The sequence below is a fragment of the Amblyraja radiata genome, chromosome X (assembly GCF_010909765.2).
Source record: "Amblyraja radiata isolate CabotCenter1 chromosome X, sAmbRad1.1.pri, whole genome shotgun sequence".
NCBI lineage: Eukaryota > Metazoa > Chordata > Chondrichthyes > Rajiformes > Rajidae > Amblyraja > Amblyraja radiata.
In genome coordinates this window covers 3715068-3732359 of record NC_045999.1, presented here as the reverse complement: position 1 = coordinate 3732359, position 17292 = coordinate 3715068, and the positions used below count along the sequence as shown (strand labels likewise).

The following is a 17292-nucleotide window of genomic DNA, read 5'->3' as shown; positions in this document are numbered from 1 at the left end:
GTCTGTGTATCTGTGTGTGTGTGTTGATGTGTGGTGTGTGTGTTGTGTGTGTGTGTGTGTATGTGTGTGTGTGTAAGTATGTGTGTGTGTGTGTGTGTATAGATGTGTGTGTGTGTATTCGTGATCGGTGTGGTGTATACTGGTGTGTGTGTATGGGGTGTGTGTGTGTATGATGTGTTGGTGTAGATGTGTGTGTGTGATGTCTGTGTGTGTGGTGTGTGTGTGTGTATATTGTGTTGTGTGTGTATAGATGTGTGTGTGTGTGTATAGATGTGTGTGTGTGTGTATAGATGTGTGTGTGTGTATAGATGTGTGTGTGTGTGTATAGATGTGTGTGTGTGTGTATAGATGTGTGTGTGTGTGTGTATAGATGTGTGTGTGTGTGTGTGTATAGATGTGTGTGTGTGTATAGATGTGTGTATAGATGTGTGTGTGTGTATAGATGTGTGTGTGTGTATAGATGTGTGTGTGTGTGTATAGATGTGTGTATAGATGTGTGTGTGTGTGTATAGATGTGTGTGTGTGTGTATAGATGTGTGTGTGTGTATAGATGTGTGTGTGTATAGATGTGTGTGTGTGTATAGATGTGTGTGTGTGTATAGATGTGTGTGTGTGTATAGATGTGTGTGTGTGTATAGATGTGTGTGTGTGTATAGATGTGTGTGTGTGTATAGATGTGTGTGTGTGTGTATAGATGTGTGTGTGTGTATAGATGTGTGTGTGTGTATAGATGTGTGTGTGTGTATAGATGTGTGTGTGTGTATAGATGTGTGTGTGTGTATAGATGTGTGTGTGTGTATAGATGTGTGTCACTAACCCAGCTTCCCTTCCCTCCCGCACCACCCCCTCCCCGGGCACTTTCCGTTGCAACCGCAAGAAATGCAACACCTGTCCCTTCACCTCCCCCCTCGACTCCATTCAAGGTCCCAAGCAGTCGTTCCAGGTGCGACAAAGGTTCACCTGTATCTCCTCCAACCTCATCTACTGCATCCGCTGCTCTAGATGTCAGCTGATTTACATCGGTGAGACCAAGCGTAGGTTGGGCGACCGTTTCGCCGAACACCTCCGCTCAGTCCGCAATAACCTACCTGACCTCCCGGTGGCTCAGCACTTCAACTCCCCTCCCATTCCCAATCCGACCTCTCTGTCCTGGGTCTCCTCCATTGCCAGAGTGAGCAACAGCGGAAATTGGAGGAACAGCACCTCATATTCCGTCTGGGGTCCTTGCGTCCTTATGGCATCAACATTGAATTCCCCCAATTTGGCTAGCCTGTGCTGTCTCCTCCCCTTCCTTCACCCTCTAGCTGTCTCCTCCCACCCTCCCATCCGCCCGCCCTCGGGCTCCTCCTCCTCCTCCCTTTTTCCTGCTTTCTTTCCCCACCCCCCATCAGTCTGAAGAAGGGTTTCGGCCCGAAACGTCGCCTATTTCCTTCGCTCCATAGATGCTGCTGCACCCGCTGAGTTTCCCCAGCAATTTTGTGTACCTTGTGTGTGTATAGATGTGTGTGTGTATAGATGTGTGTGTGTATAGATGTGTGTGTGTATAGATGTGTGTGTGTATAGATGTGTGTGTGTATAGATGTGTGTGTGTATAGATGTGTGTGTGTATAGATGTGTGTGTGTATAGATGTGTGTGTGTATAGATGTGTGTGTGTGTATAGATGTGTGTGTGTGTGTATAGATGTGTGTGCGTGTATAGATGTGTGTGCGTGTATAGATGTGTGTGTGTGTATATATGTGTGTGTGTATATATGTGTATATATATATACACACGCACACACACACACACATATATACATCTATATGTGTGTGTGTATACCGCCACAGGGGTCGGGCAATGGAAATCCTGCTTACAGCAACAGCATCACAAATACATATATGCATACATACACACACATAATACGCGCACACACACATATATATATATGTGTATATGTATATATGTATATGTATATGTGTATATGTATATGTGTGTATATGTGTGTGCGCGTATTATGTGTGTGTATGTATGCATATATGTATTTGTGATGCTGTTGCTGTAAGCAGGATTTCCATTGCCCGACCCCTGTGGCGGTGTATATGGACAACAAACTCGACTTGACCTTGAAGTTTGCGCGTTTTTTTTTTCCTTTTGTCCAATTGATTACGAGATAAAATTCCCGCGGCCGGGCGCGCCGCCAGGGCGATCCGCGCAAACTCCCTCTGCCCGGACATGCCCTAGTGTCTGCTTCCAGTGGTTACACTGCCAGGGGAGCTTCTCTCTGGAGAAATTTGCTGCACTGGCGGTGAACGCGTTACAACGGTGCAAGACAAACCATTTGGCCCGCGATCACAAGGAAGTTTGGACATTGAAAGTCACTAAAGCCCCGGGAGCGAAGGCAAAAGAGAAGCATTGACAATAGACAATAGGTTCAGGAGTAGGCCATTGTGCCCTTCGAGCCACTCCCAGCACCGCCATTCAATATGATCATGGCTGATTATCCACAATCAGTACCTGCTTTCTCCCCATATCCATAGATTCCTTGTTTAAGAGGAACTGCAGATGCTGGAAAATCGAAGGTAGACAAAAGTGCTGGAGAAACTCAGCGGGTGCAGCAGCATCTATGGAGCGAAGGAAATAGGCAACGTTTCGGGACGAAACCCAAAGGAAATAGGCAACGTTTCGGGTCGAAACCCGAAGGGTTTCGGGACGAAACGTTGCCTATTTCCTTCGCTCCATAGATGCTGCTGCACCCGCTGAGTTTCTCCAGCACTTTTGTCTACCTTCCATAGATTCCTTTACCCCTAAGAGCTAAATCTAACTATGTATAGGTGGATCTGGAAATCAAAGCACTCGATTGTGTCTGTTGATTACAAAGTATCAGGCGGTGTAAGAGAAAGAGAGGAGAGCTGTGTGGATGAATTTGCTAATGCAACAGTTAATCCCTGAAGGTTGAAGGATCGGCAGATGCTGTCAAGCTATATCAAAGTCAAGCTATACTTTACTGCCATTCAGTCCTTTCGGTCTGAACGAAATGTCCTTGCCTCGCAGTCATACATATAATACAAATTACAAAAACACACAATAATCACAAATTTAACATCCACCACAGTGAGCTCACACTGAGATTTTTTTCACACAGAGAGTGGTGAATCTCTGGAATTCTCTGCCACAGAAAGTATTTGAGGCCAGTTCATTGGCTATATTTAAGAGGGAGTTAGATGTGGCTAAAGGGATCAGGGGGTATGGAGAGAAGGCAGGGATGGGATACTGAGTTGGATGATCAGCCATGATCATATTGAATGGCGGTGCAGGCTCGAAGGGCCGAATGGCCTAATCCTGCACCTGTTTTCTATGTTTCTATGACACGAAAAGCTGGAGTAACTCAGCGGGCCAGGTAGCATCTCTAGAGGGAAGGAATGGGTGTGCAGGCTCGAAGGGCCGAATGGCCTACTCCTGCACCTATTGTCTATGTTTCTATGTTTCACCAGGCACCCTCCTCACTGTGATGGAAGGCAAACGTCTTAAAGTCTTTGAAGATAGACACAAAAGGCTGGAGTAACTCAGCGGGAGAGAGAGGGGGGATAGTTGTCGTGTCGGCAAAGACGCTAGACGCTAGAGTTGTCGGTTTCAGATGCTGTGAGTGTGTGTGTGTGGTTACTGTGGAAGCTGGAGGCGTGGTATTTCCAAGGGGCCACGCCAAGACTTGGGAAGTAGCTGGGCGTGTTCTCCCAGTGGCCGGTGCAAGCAGCCTCTCCGTCTCAGGGAAGAGAAAATACAAAAATGCTGGAGTAACTCAGCGGGACAGGCGGCTGCACCCTCTGGAGAGAAGGAATGGGTGATGTTTCGGGTCGAGACCCTTCTTCAGACTGACGTGTGGAATATTGAACGTGGTGGTGGTGGGCTGGACAAACCGCTCTGGGTTGGACCTGCCACTCGGCGGCCGTTTTGCTGGGGGGGGGTTTTTGGAAGGGTTCTCTCCCGGCCTGGTAACTGACAAATGGCCGATTTGACCACCGGCCGAGGGTGGCTGCACGGTGAGGATTGGCACCACGGCTTGGGGGCGAGGGGGAGCTGGTGTGGCAAGGAATTCCTGCGGTCCTCCCCCCTCACCCTCAAGGATCTCGGCAGGAGTTACGAGGAAGTCTACAGAGCGACGGGGTCCCCGTTCCATTTCCAGGTAAAGTAATAATAATAATAATGGATGGGATTTATATAGCGCCTTTCTAATACTCAAGGCGCTTTACATCGCATTATTCATTCAGTCCTCAGTCACACTCGGTGGTGGTAAGCTACTTCTGTAGCCACAGCTGCCCTGGGGCAGACTGACGGAAGCGTGGCTGCCAATCTGCGCCTACGGCCCCTCCGACCACCACCAATCACTCACACACATTCACACACAGGCAAAGGTGGGTGAAGTGTCTTGCCCAAGGACACAACGACAGTATGCACTCCAAGCGGGATTCGAACTGGCTACCTTCCGGTCGCCAGCCGAACACTTAGCCCATTGTGCCATCTATCGTTCCATTCATCTTTCGGATCACGATAGATTCTTGGTTAGTTCTCCATAGATTCTTTGCCGCACAAGACTGTGGAGGCCAAGTCCATGGATATTTTTAAGGCAGAGATGTAGTATCTTGATTACTGCAGGTGTCAGAGGTTATTGGGGGGGGGGGGGGGGGGGGGCAGAAGAATGGGGTTAGGAAGGAGAGATAGATCAGCCATGATTGAATGGTGGAGTAGACTTGATGGGCCGAATGGCCTAAATCTACTCCTATCACTTATGATCTTATGAGATAGATTCTAGATTAGTACAAGGGTGTCAGAGGTTATGGGGAGAAGGCAGGAGAATGGGGTTAGGAGGGAGAGATAGATCAGCCGTGATTGAATGGCGGAGTAGACTTGATGGGCCGAACGGCCTCATTCCACTCCTATCCCTTATGACAAGTTACTTTATAAATGGTGAATGGGACTAGTGTAGCTGGGACTAGTGTAGCTGGGACATGTTGGCCGGTGTGGGCAAGTTGGGCCAAAAGGCCTGTTTCCACACTGTATCACTCTATGACTCGTCCCCTTCTGAAAAGAACATCCTTGAATTCAGAGGCTATGACCTCCGGCCCTGGACTCTACCACTAGTGGAAACATCCTCTCCACATCCATGTATTTCACTATTCTGTAAGTTTCAATAAGGTCCCCCCTCATTCTTCTAAACTCCAGCGAGTACAGGCCCAGTGCCAACAAATGCTCATCAAAGGTTCACCTACTCCTTCCTGGGGTCATCCTTGTAAACCTCCTCTGGACCCTCTCCAGAGCCAGCACATCCTTCCTCAGGATAAGGTGCCCAAAGTTTGCTCACAATATTCCAAATGTGGCCTTACAAACCTCTGTACCTCTTGCCTGGTGGGAGTGGGGAGAAGAGGAAGTGTCTCTATGATGATGCTGCTGGCCTTGCCGAGGCAGCGTGAGGTGTAGATGGAGTCAATGGAATGGAGGTTGGTTTGTGTGATGGTCTGGGCTGCGTCCGCAACACTCTGCAATTTCTTGCGGTCCTAAAGCCCTGTCCCACGGTACGAGTTCATTCCAAGAACTCTCCCGAGTTTTTAAAAATTTAAACTCGTGGTAAGCACGGAGAATGAACGTAGCGGGTACGTCGGAGCTCGGGGGCGGCTCGTAAAGCTAACGGCAGGTACTCGGGAAGACTCGCTAACGGCAGGTAAGCTCGTGAAGATTTTTCAACATGTTGAAAAATGTCCACGAGAGCCCCGAGTACCGACGAGCGGCCATTACCGTAAATCTCCGAGTTCGAATCAGGGAAAACTCGGGAGAGCTCTTGGAATGAACTCGCACCGTGGGACAGGAGGTTTTGATGGATGGAGCTGTTCCCAAAACTAGGCTGTGACGCATACCGGTAAAATGCTTTCTGTGGCGCTGCCTCTGACAAGCCCGATGACCGAAGTGACCGCAGAGAGCAAGGTACAAGGGGGGCAGTCAGTGAGTGAGTAGGGATGTCAGACAGCGAGGTGGGACGATGGATGGTGAGAATGGAGAACCGCGTGAGTCCCAGCGGTCGGTCGAAGACACTCTGCACAAAACAACAAGGGCGGTCACAGTGGCGCTGCGGCAGAGTTGCTGCCTTACAGCGCTTGGAGACCCGGGTTCGATCCTGACCACGGGTGCTGTCTGTACAGAGTTTGTACGTTCTCCCCATGACCTGCGTGGGGTTTTTTCCGAGATCTTCGGTTTCTTCCCACACCCCAAAGACGTGCAGGTTTGTAGGTTAATTGGCTTGCAGTCCTCATAGCCCTTGGTATCAATGTAAAATTGTCGCTAGTGGGTGTAGGATGGTGTTACAGTGCACGGGGATCGCTGGTCGGCGCGGACCCGGTGGGCCGAAGGGCCTGTTTCCCCACTGTATCTCTAAACTAAACAAGGGACCCAGCGTAAAGTGGGGGGTGGGGGGGGTGCAGGGGTGCAGAAGAGAAGGAAGTGGGACCATCAAGACTATGTTGAAATTTTTTGTAACTTTAATAGCGCCCTATATGTGGCGACTCTTTGCACACTTGTGTACTGAATGCAAAACAAAGAATATCACTGTACCCAGAACATGTGACAATAAAATATCAATCAATCATTAAATACACCAAAGATGACACTAAAAGCTGGAGTAAAACCCCTGTCCCACGGTACGAGTTCATTCCAAGAGTTCTCCCCGAGTTTGCCCTGATTCAAACTCAGAGATTTACGGTAATGGCCGCTCGTCGGTACTCGGGGCTCTCGTGGACATTTTTCAACATGTTGAAAAATCTTCATGAGTCTTCCCGTGCTTACCTGCCGTTAGAGTTACGAGCCGCTAAGAGACGTCCCCGAGATCCGACGTACCCACTATGTTCATTCTCCGTGCTTACCACGAGTTTGATTTTTTTTAAACTCGGGAGAGCTCTTGGAATGAACTCGCACCGTGGGACAGGGCTGTAACTCAGCGGTTCAGGCAGCATCTCTGGACAAAAGGAATAGGTGATGTTTTTTGGGTGGAGACCCTTTTTCAGACTGGGAGTCAGGGGAAAGGGAAACAAGAGATATCGACGATGATGTAGAGAGAGAGAGATAGAACAAATGAATGAAAGATATGCAAAAATGTAACGATAATCTAGGAAACAGGCTGTGAGCTAGGTGAAAATGTGTTACAGACAATGAAACTCAACAAGATGACTTTGAAGCTGGTATAACAACGAGTGTGGGATGGACGGAGAGGGGGGGGGATGCCAGGGTTATTTGAAGTTAGGGAAATCAATACAATGAAGTATACAAAGATATAATGTGCTCATGAGAGTATTTAATCAAGTGAACAGTCTGACTGGTCGGAGAACTAGGATGGGAGAGGGATGGAGAGAGAGGGAATGCAGGGTTACTTGTAGATGAATCAATATTCATCCCACTGGGTTGTAAGTTGCCCAAGTGAAATATGAGATGCTGTTCCTCCTACACAATAAATAGACCACCTCTGTTGGCCTTTATCTGCTTATTTATGTGTATATTGAACTGAACTGTTCTGTATTTATGTTTACAATGCTCTGTTGTGCTGCAGCAAGCAAGAATTTCATTGTCCTATCTGGGACAATAAACTCTCTTGACTTGACTTGGCATGTTGGCCTTTATAACAAGAGGAATCGAGTATAGGAGCAAAGAGGTCCTTCTGCAGTTGTACAGAGCCCTAGCGAGACCACACCTGGAGTATTGTGTGCAGTTCTGGTCCCTAATTTGAGGTAGGACATTCTTGCTATTGAGGGAGCGTAGCGTAGGTTCACAAGGTTAATTCCCGGGATGGCGGGACTGTCATATGCTGAGCGAATGGAGCGGCTGGGCTTGTACACTCTGGAGTTTAGAAGGATGAGAGAGGATCTTATTGAAACAAGTAAGATTATTAAGGGTTTGGACACGCTAGAGGCAGGAAACATGTTCCTGATGTTGGGGGAGTCCAGAACCACTCCTGCACCTATTGTCTATTGTCTATTGTGCAGATATGTGTGGTATTAACTCTTCAATGGTCGGCTTGCACTCTCCTTGTTCAGCAACTAAGGCGGCACGTTGACACAACGGTAGAGTTGCTGCCTCACAGCGCTTACAGCGCCAGAGACCCGGGTTCGATCCTGACTATGGATGCTTGTCTCTATGGAGTTTGTCCGTTCTCCCCGTGACCTGCGTGGGTTTTCTCCGAGATCTTCGGATTCCTCCCCCACTCCAAAGGCGTATAGGCATGTAGGTTAATTGGCTTGGTATAAATGTAAAATTTTCCGAGTGTGTGTGTGTGTGTGGGATAGTGTTAATGTGCGGGGATCGCTGGTTGGTGAGGACCCGGTGGGCTGAAGGACCTGTTTCCGCGCTGTATCTCTAAACTAAACTAAACCACAACAATGGGCCTTTGTGGGAAAGTTAAGACAATGTTGACAATGTTTTACTTGAATTATATAAATTGTGGCCGGAAATGTGTCCCCTCTCAGTGTAAATCTCTGTTCCTGCTTCTTGTACATACGTGTGATTATTCCTCTGTTAAGTAAGATTTTTACTGAAGATCGACACAAAAAGCTGGAGTTAAGGGCCTGTCCAACTTTCCCGAGTTATTCACAAATTCTCCCGAGTTTTCAAACTCGCAGAATGTTCGTAAAGAGTCCGTAGGAGTCCGTGGATATATCGTAGCGGCTCGTTATTCCAGCCGTACGTGCTCAGGGCATCAGGTAAGTCGGGACGTTTTTTCAGCATGATGAAAAATGTCCACGAGTAAACAAAATTGCCACGAGTACATACAGCTGGCGTAACGAGCCGCTACGATATATCTACGGACTCCAACGGACTCTTTACGAACATTCTGCGAGCTTGAAGACTCGGGAGAATTCGTGAATGATTCAGGAAAGTGGGACAGGCCCTTAACTCAGCGGGACTGGCAGCATCTCTGGAGAAAAGGAATAGGTGACGTTTCAGGTCTAGGCCCTTCTTCCGCTCTGCCCATTGTACAATTCCACCTACCTGAACTAGGTCCCTGGACCTTTGTGCTTTGTTGATTCGAGTGCAGGCAGTCCCAGGCGATGTTTAATTTAGCTTTTATTGTTAATAAGTGATAGGAGCAGAATTAGGCCATTCGGCCCATCAAGTCTACTCCGCCATTCAATCATGGCTGATCTATCTCTCCCTCCTAACCCCACTATCCTGCCTTCTTCCCATAACCTCTGACACCTGTACTAATCAAGAATCTATCTCTGCCTTAAATATATCCATTGACTTGGCCTCCACAGCCTTCTGTGGCAAAGAGTTCCATAGATTCACCACCCTCTCACTAAAGAAATTCCTCCTCATCTCCTTCCTAAAAGAAAGTCCTTTAATTCTGTGGCTAAAACCTCTAGTCTTAATGCCCCTGTCCCACTTAGGAAACCTGAACGGAAACCTCTGGAGACTTTGCGCCCCACCCAAGGTTTCCGTGTCATTCCCGGAGGTTGCAGGTGGTTGCCGGAGGTTGCAGGTAGTGGAAGCAGGTAGGGAGACTGACAAAAACCTCTGGGAACCTCCGGGGACCGCACGGAAACCTTGGGTGGGGGGCGCAAAGTCTCCAGAGGTTTCTGTTCAGGTTTCCTAAGTGGGACAGGGGCATAAGACTCTCCCACTAGTGGAAACATCCACTCTATCCAAGCCTTCCACTGTTCTGTATGTTTCAATGAGGTCCCCCCTCATTCTTCTAAACTCCAGCGAGTATAGGCCCAGTGCCGTCAAACAAGAGTACAGTGAAAAGCTTTTTGTTTGTGTGATATCCGGTCGAAGAAAAGGCTATACATGATTATAATGAAGCCGCCCACAGATAAAGGATAAGATTTTCATTCTACAGAACTGCCCTGAAACAGATTTCTCTGAGTCAGACGCAGCAGTTTCTATAGTAACCCACATCCTATCACTCTAGATAGACACAAAATGCTGGAGTAACTCAGCGGGACGGGCAGCATCTCTGGATAGAAGGAATGGGTGACGTTTCGGGTCAAGTCCCTTCTTCAGACTGAATGAACAGTTGTAGGTTTGTTAGTAAATTGGCTCTGTAAGATTCCCCTCATGTATAGGGAGTGGATGGGAAAGTGGAATAACATGGAACTGATGTGAATGGGCAATCGATGGTTGGTGTGGAATCGGTAGGCTGTTACCTTGCAGTATCTCTATCTCCTTCTACACACGTATGCTATCATGCTTTCATTTCATTGAATAATTACACTAACACTATCCGTAAGTAATTTAACGAAATACATGCTGTGTCCCGCCATTCAGGAATATCATTAAACATTTTGCTATTCTCAATACTACGTTGAGAAAAATTTAAGAAATTGGAGAATTTATTTGTATTACCTTAAGTCGAGTCATTTGTAACCCAGGGGTGCCCTGTGTACCTGTCTAACGTGGTGATAATATCTGCCTCCATCACCTCTTCAGGCACCACATTCCACACTTCCCTCTGTATGATCTCATTATTGCTCGGAGTAGGATTAGGCACATTCGGCCCATCAAGTCTACTCCGCGATTGAATCATGGCTGATCTTATCAGACAGATAGATTCTTGATTAGTACGGGTGTCGGGGTTTATGGTACATGGATAATATAGAGGAATATGGGCCAAATGTGGGCAGGTGGGACATGCGTAGATTGGGCATCTTGGTCAGCATGGGCAAGATAGGCTGAAGGGCCTGTTGTCATGTTGTCTATGACTCCAATGATGCTGATAGAACCATAGAAACATAGAAAATAGGTGCAGGAGTAGGCCATTCGGCCCTTCGAGCCTGCACCGCCATTCAATATGATCATGGCTCATCCAACTCAGTATCCCATCCCTGCCTTCTCTCCATACCCCCTGATCCCTTTAGCCACAAGGGCCACATCTAACTCCCTCTTAAATATAGCCAATGAACTGTGGCCTCAACTATCTTCTGTGGCAGAGAATTCCACAGATTCACCACTCTGTGACAAAAATGTTTTCCTCATCTCGGTCCTAAAAGATTTCCCCCTTATCCTTAAACTGTGACCCCTTGTTCTGGACTTCCCCAACATCGGGAACAATCTTCCTGCATCTAGCCTGTCCAACCCCTTAAGAATTTTGTACGTTTCTATAAGATCCCCCCTCAATCTTCTAAATTCTAGCGAGTACAAGCCGAGTCTATCCAGTCTTTCTTCATATGAAAGTCCTGCCATCCCAGGAATCAGTCTGGTGAACCTTCTCTGTACTCCCTCTATGGCAAAAATGTATTTCCTCAGATTACGAGACCAAAACTGTACACAATACTCCAGGTGTGGTCTCACCAAGACCCTGTACAACTGCAGTAGAACCTCCCTGCTCCTATACTCAAATCCTTTTGCTGTGAATGCTAACATACCATTGGCTTTCTTCATTGATGCACTGAGCTGGCATGAACTCAGCAGGATGAATCGGGTCCGAAGAAGGATCTCAACCTAAAACGTCACCCGTTCCTTCTCTCCAGAGATGCTGCCTGTTCCGCTGAGTTACTCCAGCATTTTGTGTCTATCTTCGGGATAAATGGGGTCTCCTTTGTTGCAATTATATACCAGAAAGGTACAAACATAAAGAAGCTTTGGACAGAGGATTGCATGGTGGCACAGTGGTAGAGTTGCTGCCTCACATCGCCAGAGACCCGGGTTCGATCCCACCTACGGGCGCTGTCTGCACGGAGTTTATCCCTTCTCCCCGTGACCTGCGTGGGTTTCCTCCGAGATCTTCGGTTTCCTCCCACACTCCAAAGACGTGCAGATTTGTAGGCTGATTGGCTTCGGTGTAAATGTAAAAATTGTCCCCAGTGTGTGTAGGGTAGTGTTAATGTGCGGGGATCGCTGGTCGGCGCGGACCCGGTGGGCCGAAGGGCCTGTTACCGCGCTGTATCTCCAAACTAAACTAGACTATAATGCTGAGGAGTGTTTTAATATCCTATAGAGTGAGGAATATTCTCCCTGTGACAAGATGAACTAAAATCTGGTTGTTGATGCACAGTTGTTGTTGGGGAACTGTGCTGCTTTGGTTGCAGTGGTTACCATAGTAACCCACTGGATGATTCAGGGAAATGTCATGAAGTACCAAATGATTATTAAAGCCAGCTTTACTTCTCCCCCCCCCCCTCCCTCCCCCTGTAAAACAATATTGAGTTTATACATTTTCCTCCCACCATCACCACCATCAAACCCGGATTGGAATTTGGATAAAATCATTCAGGGATGTTTTTTTTTTAGTTTTAGAGATACAGCATGGAAACAGGCCCTTCGGCCCACTGACTCCGCACCGACCAGCGATCCCCGCACATTGACACTTCCCTACACACTCTAGGGACAATGTACACTTATACCAAGCCGATTAATCAACGATTATTGGAGTGTGGCTGGAAACTGGAGCACCCGGGGAAAACCCACGCAGTCACGGGGAGAACGTGCAAACTCCGTAATGACAGCACCCGTAGTTGGGGTCGAACCCGGGCCTCCGGCGCTGCAAGTGCTGTAAGGCAGCGACTCTACCGCTGCGCCACCTTGCTGCAGTATTGTGTAATCCCACCATTGCATCCACTTCCTAGTTACTAGGGGCAATATACAGAGGGCCAATTAACGCACAAACCCTTCGGGCCCACCAAGGCCGCACCGACCAGCGATCCCCGCACATTAACACTACCCTACACACACTAGGGATAATTTACACATATACCAAAGCCAATTAACCTACAAATCTGTACGCCGTTGGAGTGTGGGAGGAAACTGAAGATCTCTGAGAAAACCCACGCAGATCACGGGGAGAACGTACAAACTCCGTACAGACAGCGGCGTAGTCGGGATCGAACCCGGGCCTCCGGTGCTGCAAGCTCTGTAAGGCAGCGACTCTACCGCTGCTCCACCGTGCCGCACAAGCAATGGGCAACGCACAAGCCTGTTCTTGGTGTCACTCTGTGCTTCCGCATTCACGCTCGCACTCGTTTGTTTTTCTAAACAGGTTTGATGTGGGTGGCTGGGTGTGGAAATGATTGAAATCAAGTAATCGGCAACTGTTAATATGTTTGAAGGGAATAGGGATTATTGTGTACATTCTGTGCCTAATCCTGTGTCAATTGTTTACCCCGTACCAATGTTATTCCCCCATTGAAAACAAGTTTGCGTTCAAGATCCAACGGTGGCATCCATAGTACATTGATTCTCGGCGAACCTCTGAGGTGACTGCTGTTTAGGGATGCATTTGTTGAAACTGCCCTCAGTAGAGCTTACTGAGTGCCCACTCCGCATTCCCACGCTGTCAATAAGGCAAATCTGCTTGCGTCTTGAAATTCTCCGAGCAATGCCACAGGGTATCTGTCACAGTAGTCAATAGTCAGATTTATTCGTCACATACGCAATGAAGTGCAGTGAAATGAATTTGCCAGCAGCGGTACAATAAAAAAGAACGCACGATACATCCACATCCACATTCATCGCTGTGGTGGAAGGCACAAAGTACAGTCAGTCCTCCTCCATTTTTCCCCGTGGTCAGGACCTCCGCAGTCACCACTGCGGGCGGCCAGCCAGATGTGCCAAATCGGTGCTTCCCTACCGGAGACCGCGGCTTGAAGATGATGTAGGCCTGTGGTCAATAGTCAATAGACAATAGGTGCAGGAGTAGGCCATTCGACCATTCGAGCCAGCGCCGCCATTCAATGTGATCATGGCTGATCATCCCCAACCCCTTATTTCCCCGGTTGGAGCTCTTCTCCAGGGATCCCGCTCCGGAGGGTAAGTAAGTAAGTAAGTCAGTCCCCGCCGTGCCCGCGGCTAGAACACTTATACCAAGCCAGGAGCTGGGCCACCACTACTTGCCACATCCCGTCTCGGAACGTCACCTATCCATGTTCTCCAGAGACGTCGGAACAAAGAACTGCAGATGCTGGTTCATACACACAAGGACATCTTCACAGGTTGAGAGGGAAGTTGGGACTAGTGTAAATGGGACGTTGGCCGGAGTGGGCAAGTTTGGCCTGTTTCCATGCTCTAAGACTCTATGACTCTACAACCCAATGTGCTGGAGTAACTCAGCAGGTCAGGCAGCATCTTTGGACAATGTGGATAGGTGACGTTTCAGCTCAGGACACTTCTCCAGATGCTGCCTGACCAGTTGAGTTACGCCAGCACTTTGACTTTTTTTGTAAACCAGCACCTGTAGTTCCTTGCGTTTCTGACCACTTCATCCTTGTATTCAAACTAAACCTGTTTAATTCTGAGTGTCCTTGTGTCTCTACTGTGGTTCATTTCATAGCAACTCACACCAAGAGTAGCAATGTTCTACCTCAACTCCAAAGATTTGAGATGTTGTTGACACTTCAATACCTCTTCATTTGTTTCAATGATTTGAGCGTGTGATCCTTCCTCAGCCCTCCTGCTGTCTCCTCCCATCCCCCAGCCTTCGGGCTCCTCCTCCTTTTCCCTTTCTTCTCCCCGCCCCCCCACCCCCGATCAGTCTGAAGAAGGGTTTCAGCCTGAAAACGTTGCCTATTTCCTTCGCTCCATAGATGCTGCTGCACCCGCTGAGTTTCTCCAGCTTTTTTGTGTAACTACAATTATTACTTACTCTGTTTCCATAACATGGCACCACCAACATTCATTGTCCATCCCAAATTGACCCAGAACTCTCACCTGTACCTCAAGACAACCTTGGTTCAAGCCACTTGGTTAACAGATAAAAATATAAGGATCTCAGATTTTAAATGAATCAGGAGGCTAACATAACCAATCACTCGCAGTAACGAATTTCAAACTTCCCTCAATTTCCTAACTTTTAGTTTAGTTGGGAGATATAGTACGGAAATAGGCCCTTCGGCCCACCGAGTCCGCACCGACCAGCAATCCCCGCACACTAACAATGTCCCGTACACACAAGTCAAATCAAGTCAAGAGAGTTTATTGTCATAGAAACATAGAAACATAGAAATTAGGTGCAGGAGTAGGCCATTCGGCCCTTCGAGCCTGCACCGCCATTCAATATGATCATGGCTGATCATCCAACTCAGTATCCCATACCTGCCTTCTCTCCATACCCTCTGATCCCCTTAGCCACAAGGGCCACATCTAACTCCCTCTTAAATATAGCCAATGAACTGGCCTCGACTACCCTCTGTGGCAGAGAGTTCCAGAGATTCACCACTCTCTGTGTGAAAAAAGTTCTTCTCATCTCGGTTTTAAAGGATTTCCCCCTTATCCTTAAGCTGTGACCCCTTGTCCTGGACTTCTCCAACATCGGGAGCAATCTTCCTGCATCTAGCCTGTCCAACCCTTAAGAATTTTGTAAGTTTCTATAAGATCCCCTCTCAATCTCCTAAATTCTAGAGAGTATAAACCAAGTCTATCCAGTCTTTCTTCATAAGACAGTCCTGACATCCCAGGAATCAGTCTGGTGAACCTTCTCTGCACTCCCTCTATGGCAATAATGTCCTTCCTCAGATTTGGAGACCAAAACTGTACGCAATACTCCAGGTGTGGTCTCACCAAGACCCTGTACAACTGCAGTAGAACCTCCCTGCTCCTATACTCAAATCCTTTTGCTATGAAAGCTAACATACCATTCGCTTTCTTCACTGCCTGCTGCACCTGCATGCCCACTTTCAATGACTGGTGTACCATGACACCCAGGTCTCGCTGCATCTCCCCTTTTCCTAGTCGGCCAGATAGGACAATGACATTCTTGCTTGCTGCAGCACCACAGAATATTGTAAGCATAAATACAGAACAGATCAGTGTGTCTGTATAGCATAGACCATATATATATACATATAAATAAACAGATAAAGTGTAATAGGCTGTTATAGTTCAGAGTATGTTTGATGGTGAGTTTAATAGCCTGATGGCTGTGGGGAAGTAGCTATTCCTGAACCTGGATGTACTAGATTTCAGGCTCCTGTACCTTCTACCTGAAGGCAGCGGAGAGATGAGTGCGTGGCCAGGATGGTGTGGGTCCTTGATGATGTTGGCAGCCTTTTTGAGGCAGCGACTGCGATAGATCCCCTCGATGGTGGGGAGGTCAGAGCCGACGATGGACTGGGCAGTGGTCAAAACCTTCTGCAATCTTTTCCGTAGGGACAATTTACACTTAGACCGAGCCAATTAACCCACAAACCTGCACGTCTTTGGAGTGTGGGAGGAAACCGAAGATCTCGGGGTAAACCCACGGGGAGAACGTGCAAACTCCGCACAGACAGCACCCGTGGCTGGGATCGAACCTGGGTCTGTCAGGCAGCATCTCTACCGCAGTGCCATTATGCCGCCCCCAATTTCGATGTTATATCTTGCAGTAAATGTGCAAGATATTCATCTTTATCTGCACCCTGTGACAGCTGATTGTTTTTACATGCTGAATAGTCTTCTGACTGGATAGCAGGCAAACCAATTGCTTTTGACTGTGCCCCAGTATGCGCAACAATAATAATAATACAGGAACTAATAATTTGTGCATTTGCCGACTACTGTCTGCTTGGGTATGATTTCCTTGGCATTTTTAGGGTTGCACCTGAAAATAGATCACTGGCCAGTGTTGCTTTAAGGATCCCGACAGGCTGCCTTCCTGAATTGTAAATGGAAAGCAAACACCACCTCAGCGAGTGCCGACTGTGGAGGCTGTGCAGAGTTGCTGCAGATGCCGTCTCTCCTCACGCCAGCCTTTCCCTTTGTTCCCCCTGCCTCAGGACCCGTTGAACAGGGAGCTGGAATCCTTCAGCCCGAGCTGGCTGAGGCGCGGTGGGAAAGAGCTGAGGTCTCGGTCAGTCAGCCCAACACGGGAGGGGAGCCTGCGATCTCTCGACGGCACACGGAGGTTGTATTATTCTCCATTTGACACCAGCAGGTAAGACAGTGGATGCGATGAGGAGTTGGTGCTGTAACGAACCTAAGCATTCTTTTAAATTCTGGCTTTAACTCATCCCTTCCCTTTACCGATTATTATTATTTTTTCCTTTGTTCCAACAGTTACATAAGACTGGTACTTGGCCAGGCAGGTATTTGGGGTGCGAATTGGCTAGTAGCCTTTTTTCGCTGTGTGGTAGTCAGTAGGACACGAACAACGACAACATGAGCAGGATGGCACACAATCCAAATCACACACCATTTTGAGGGGATTTAGCACAGTCCTGGGCTATCTTTAGAATCATATACAGCACAGATATAGTCCCTTCGGCCCAACTTGCCCATGCTAACCAAAGATGCCCCATCTAAGCTAATCCCACCTGCCTGCGGTCAGCCCATATCCCTCTAAACCTTCCCTATCCAAGTACCCACCCAAATAT

The 17292-nt window shown here is 47.9% G+C and overlaps 1 protein-coding gene across 1 annotated transcript in view; it reads left to right on the top strand.

Annotated features, from left to right (window-relative positions):
• Positions 1 to 3689: 3689 nt before the first annotated feature.
• LOC116968144 (myosin-13-like) overlaps positions 3690 to 17292 on the top strand; it is a 70846-nt gene continuing 57243 nt past the window's right edge. The window contains exons 1-2 of the mRNA XM_033014767.1: positions 3690 to 4160; positions 16696 to 16853. Coding sequence (XP_032870658.1) covers positions 3981 to 4160; positions 16696 to 16853 — 338 coding nt within the window. The 5' untranslated portion in view covers positions 3690 to 3980. The remainder of the gene's footprint in view (positions 4161 to 16695; positions 16854 to 17292) is intronic.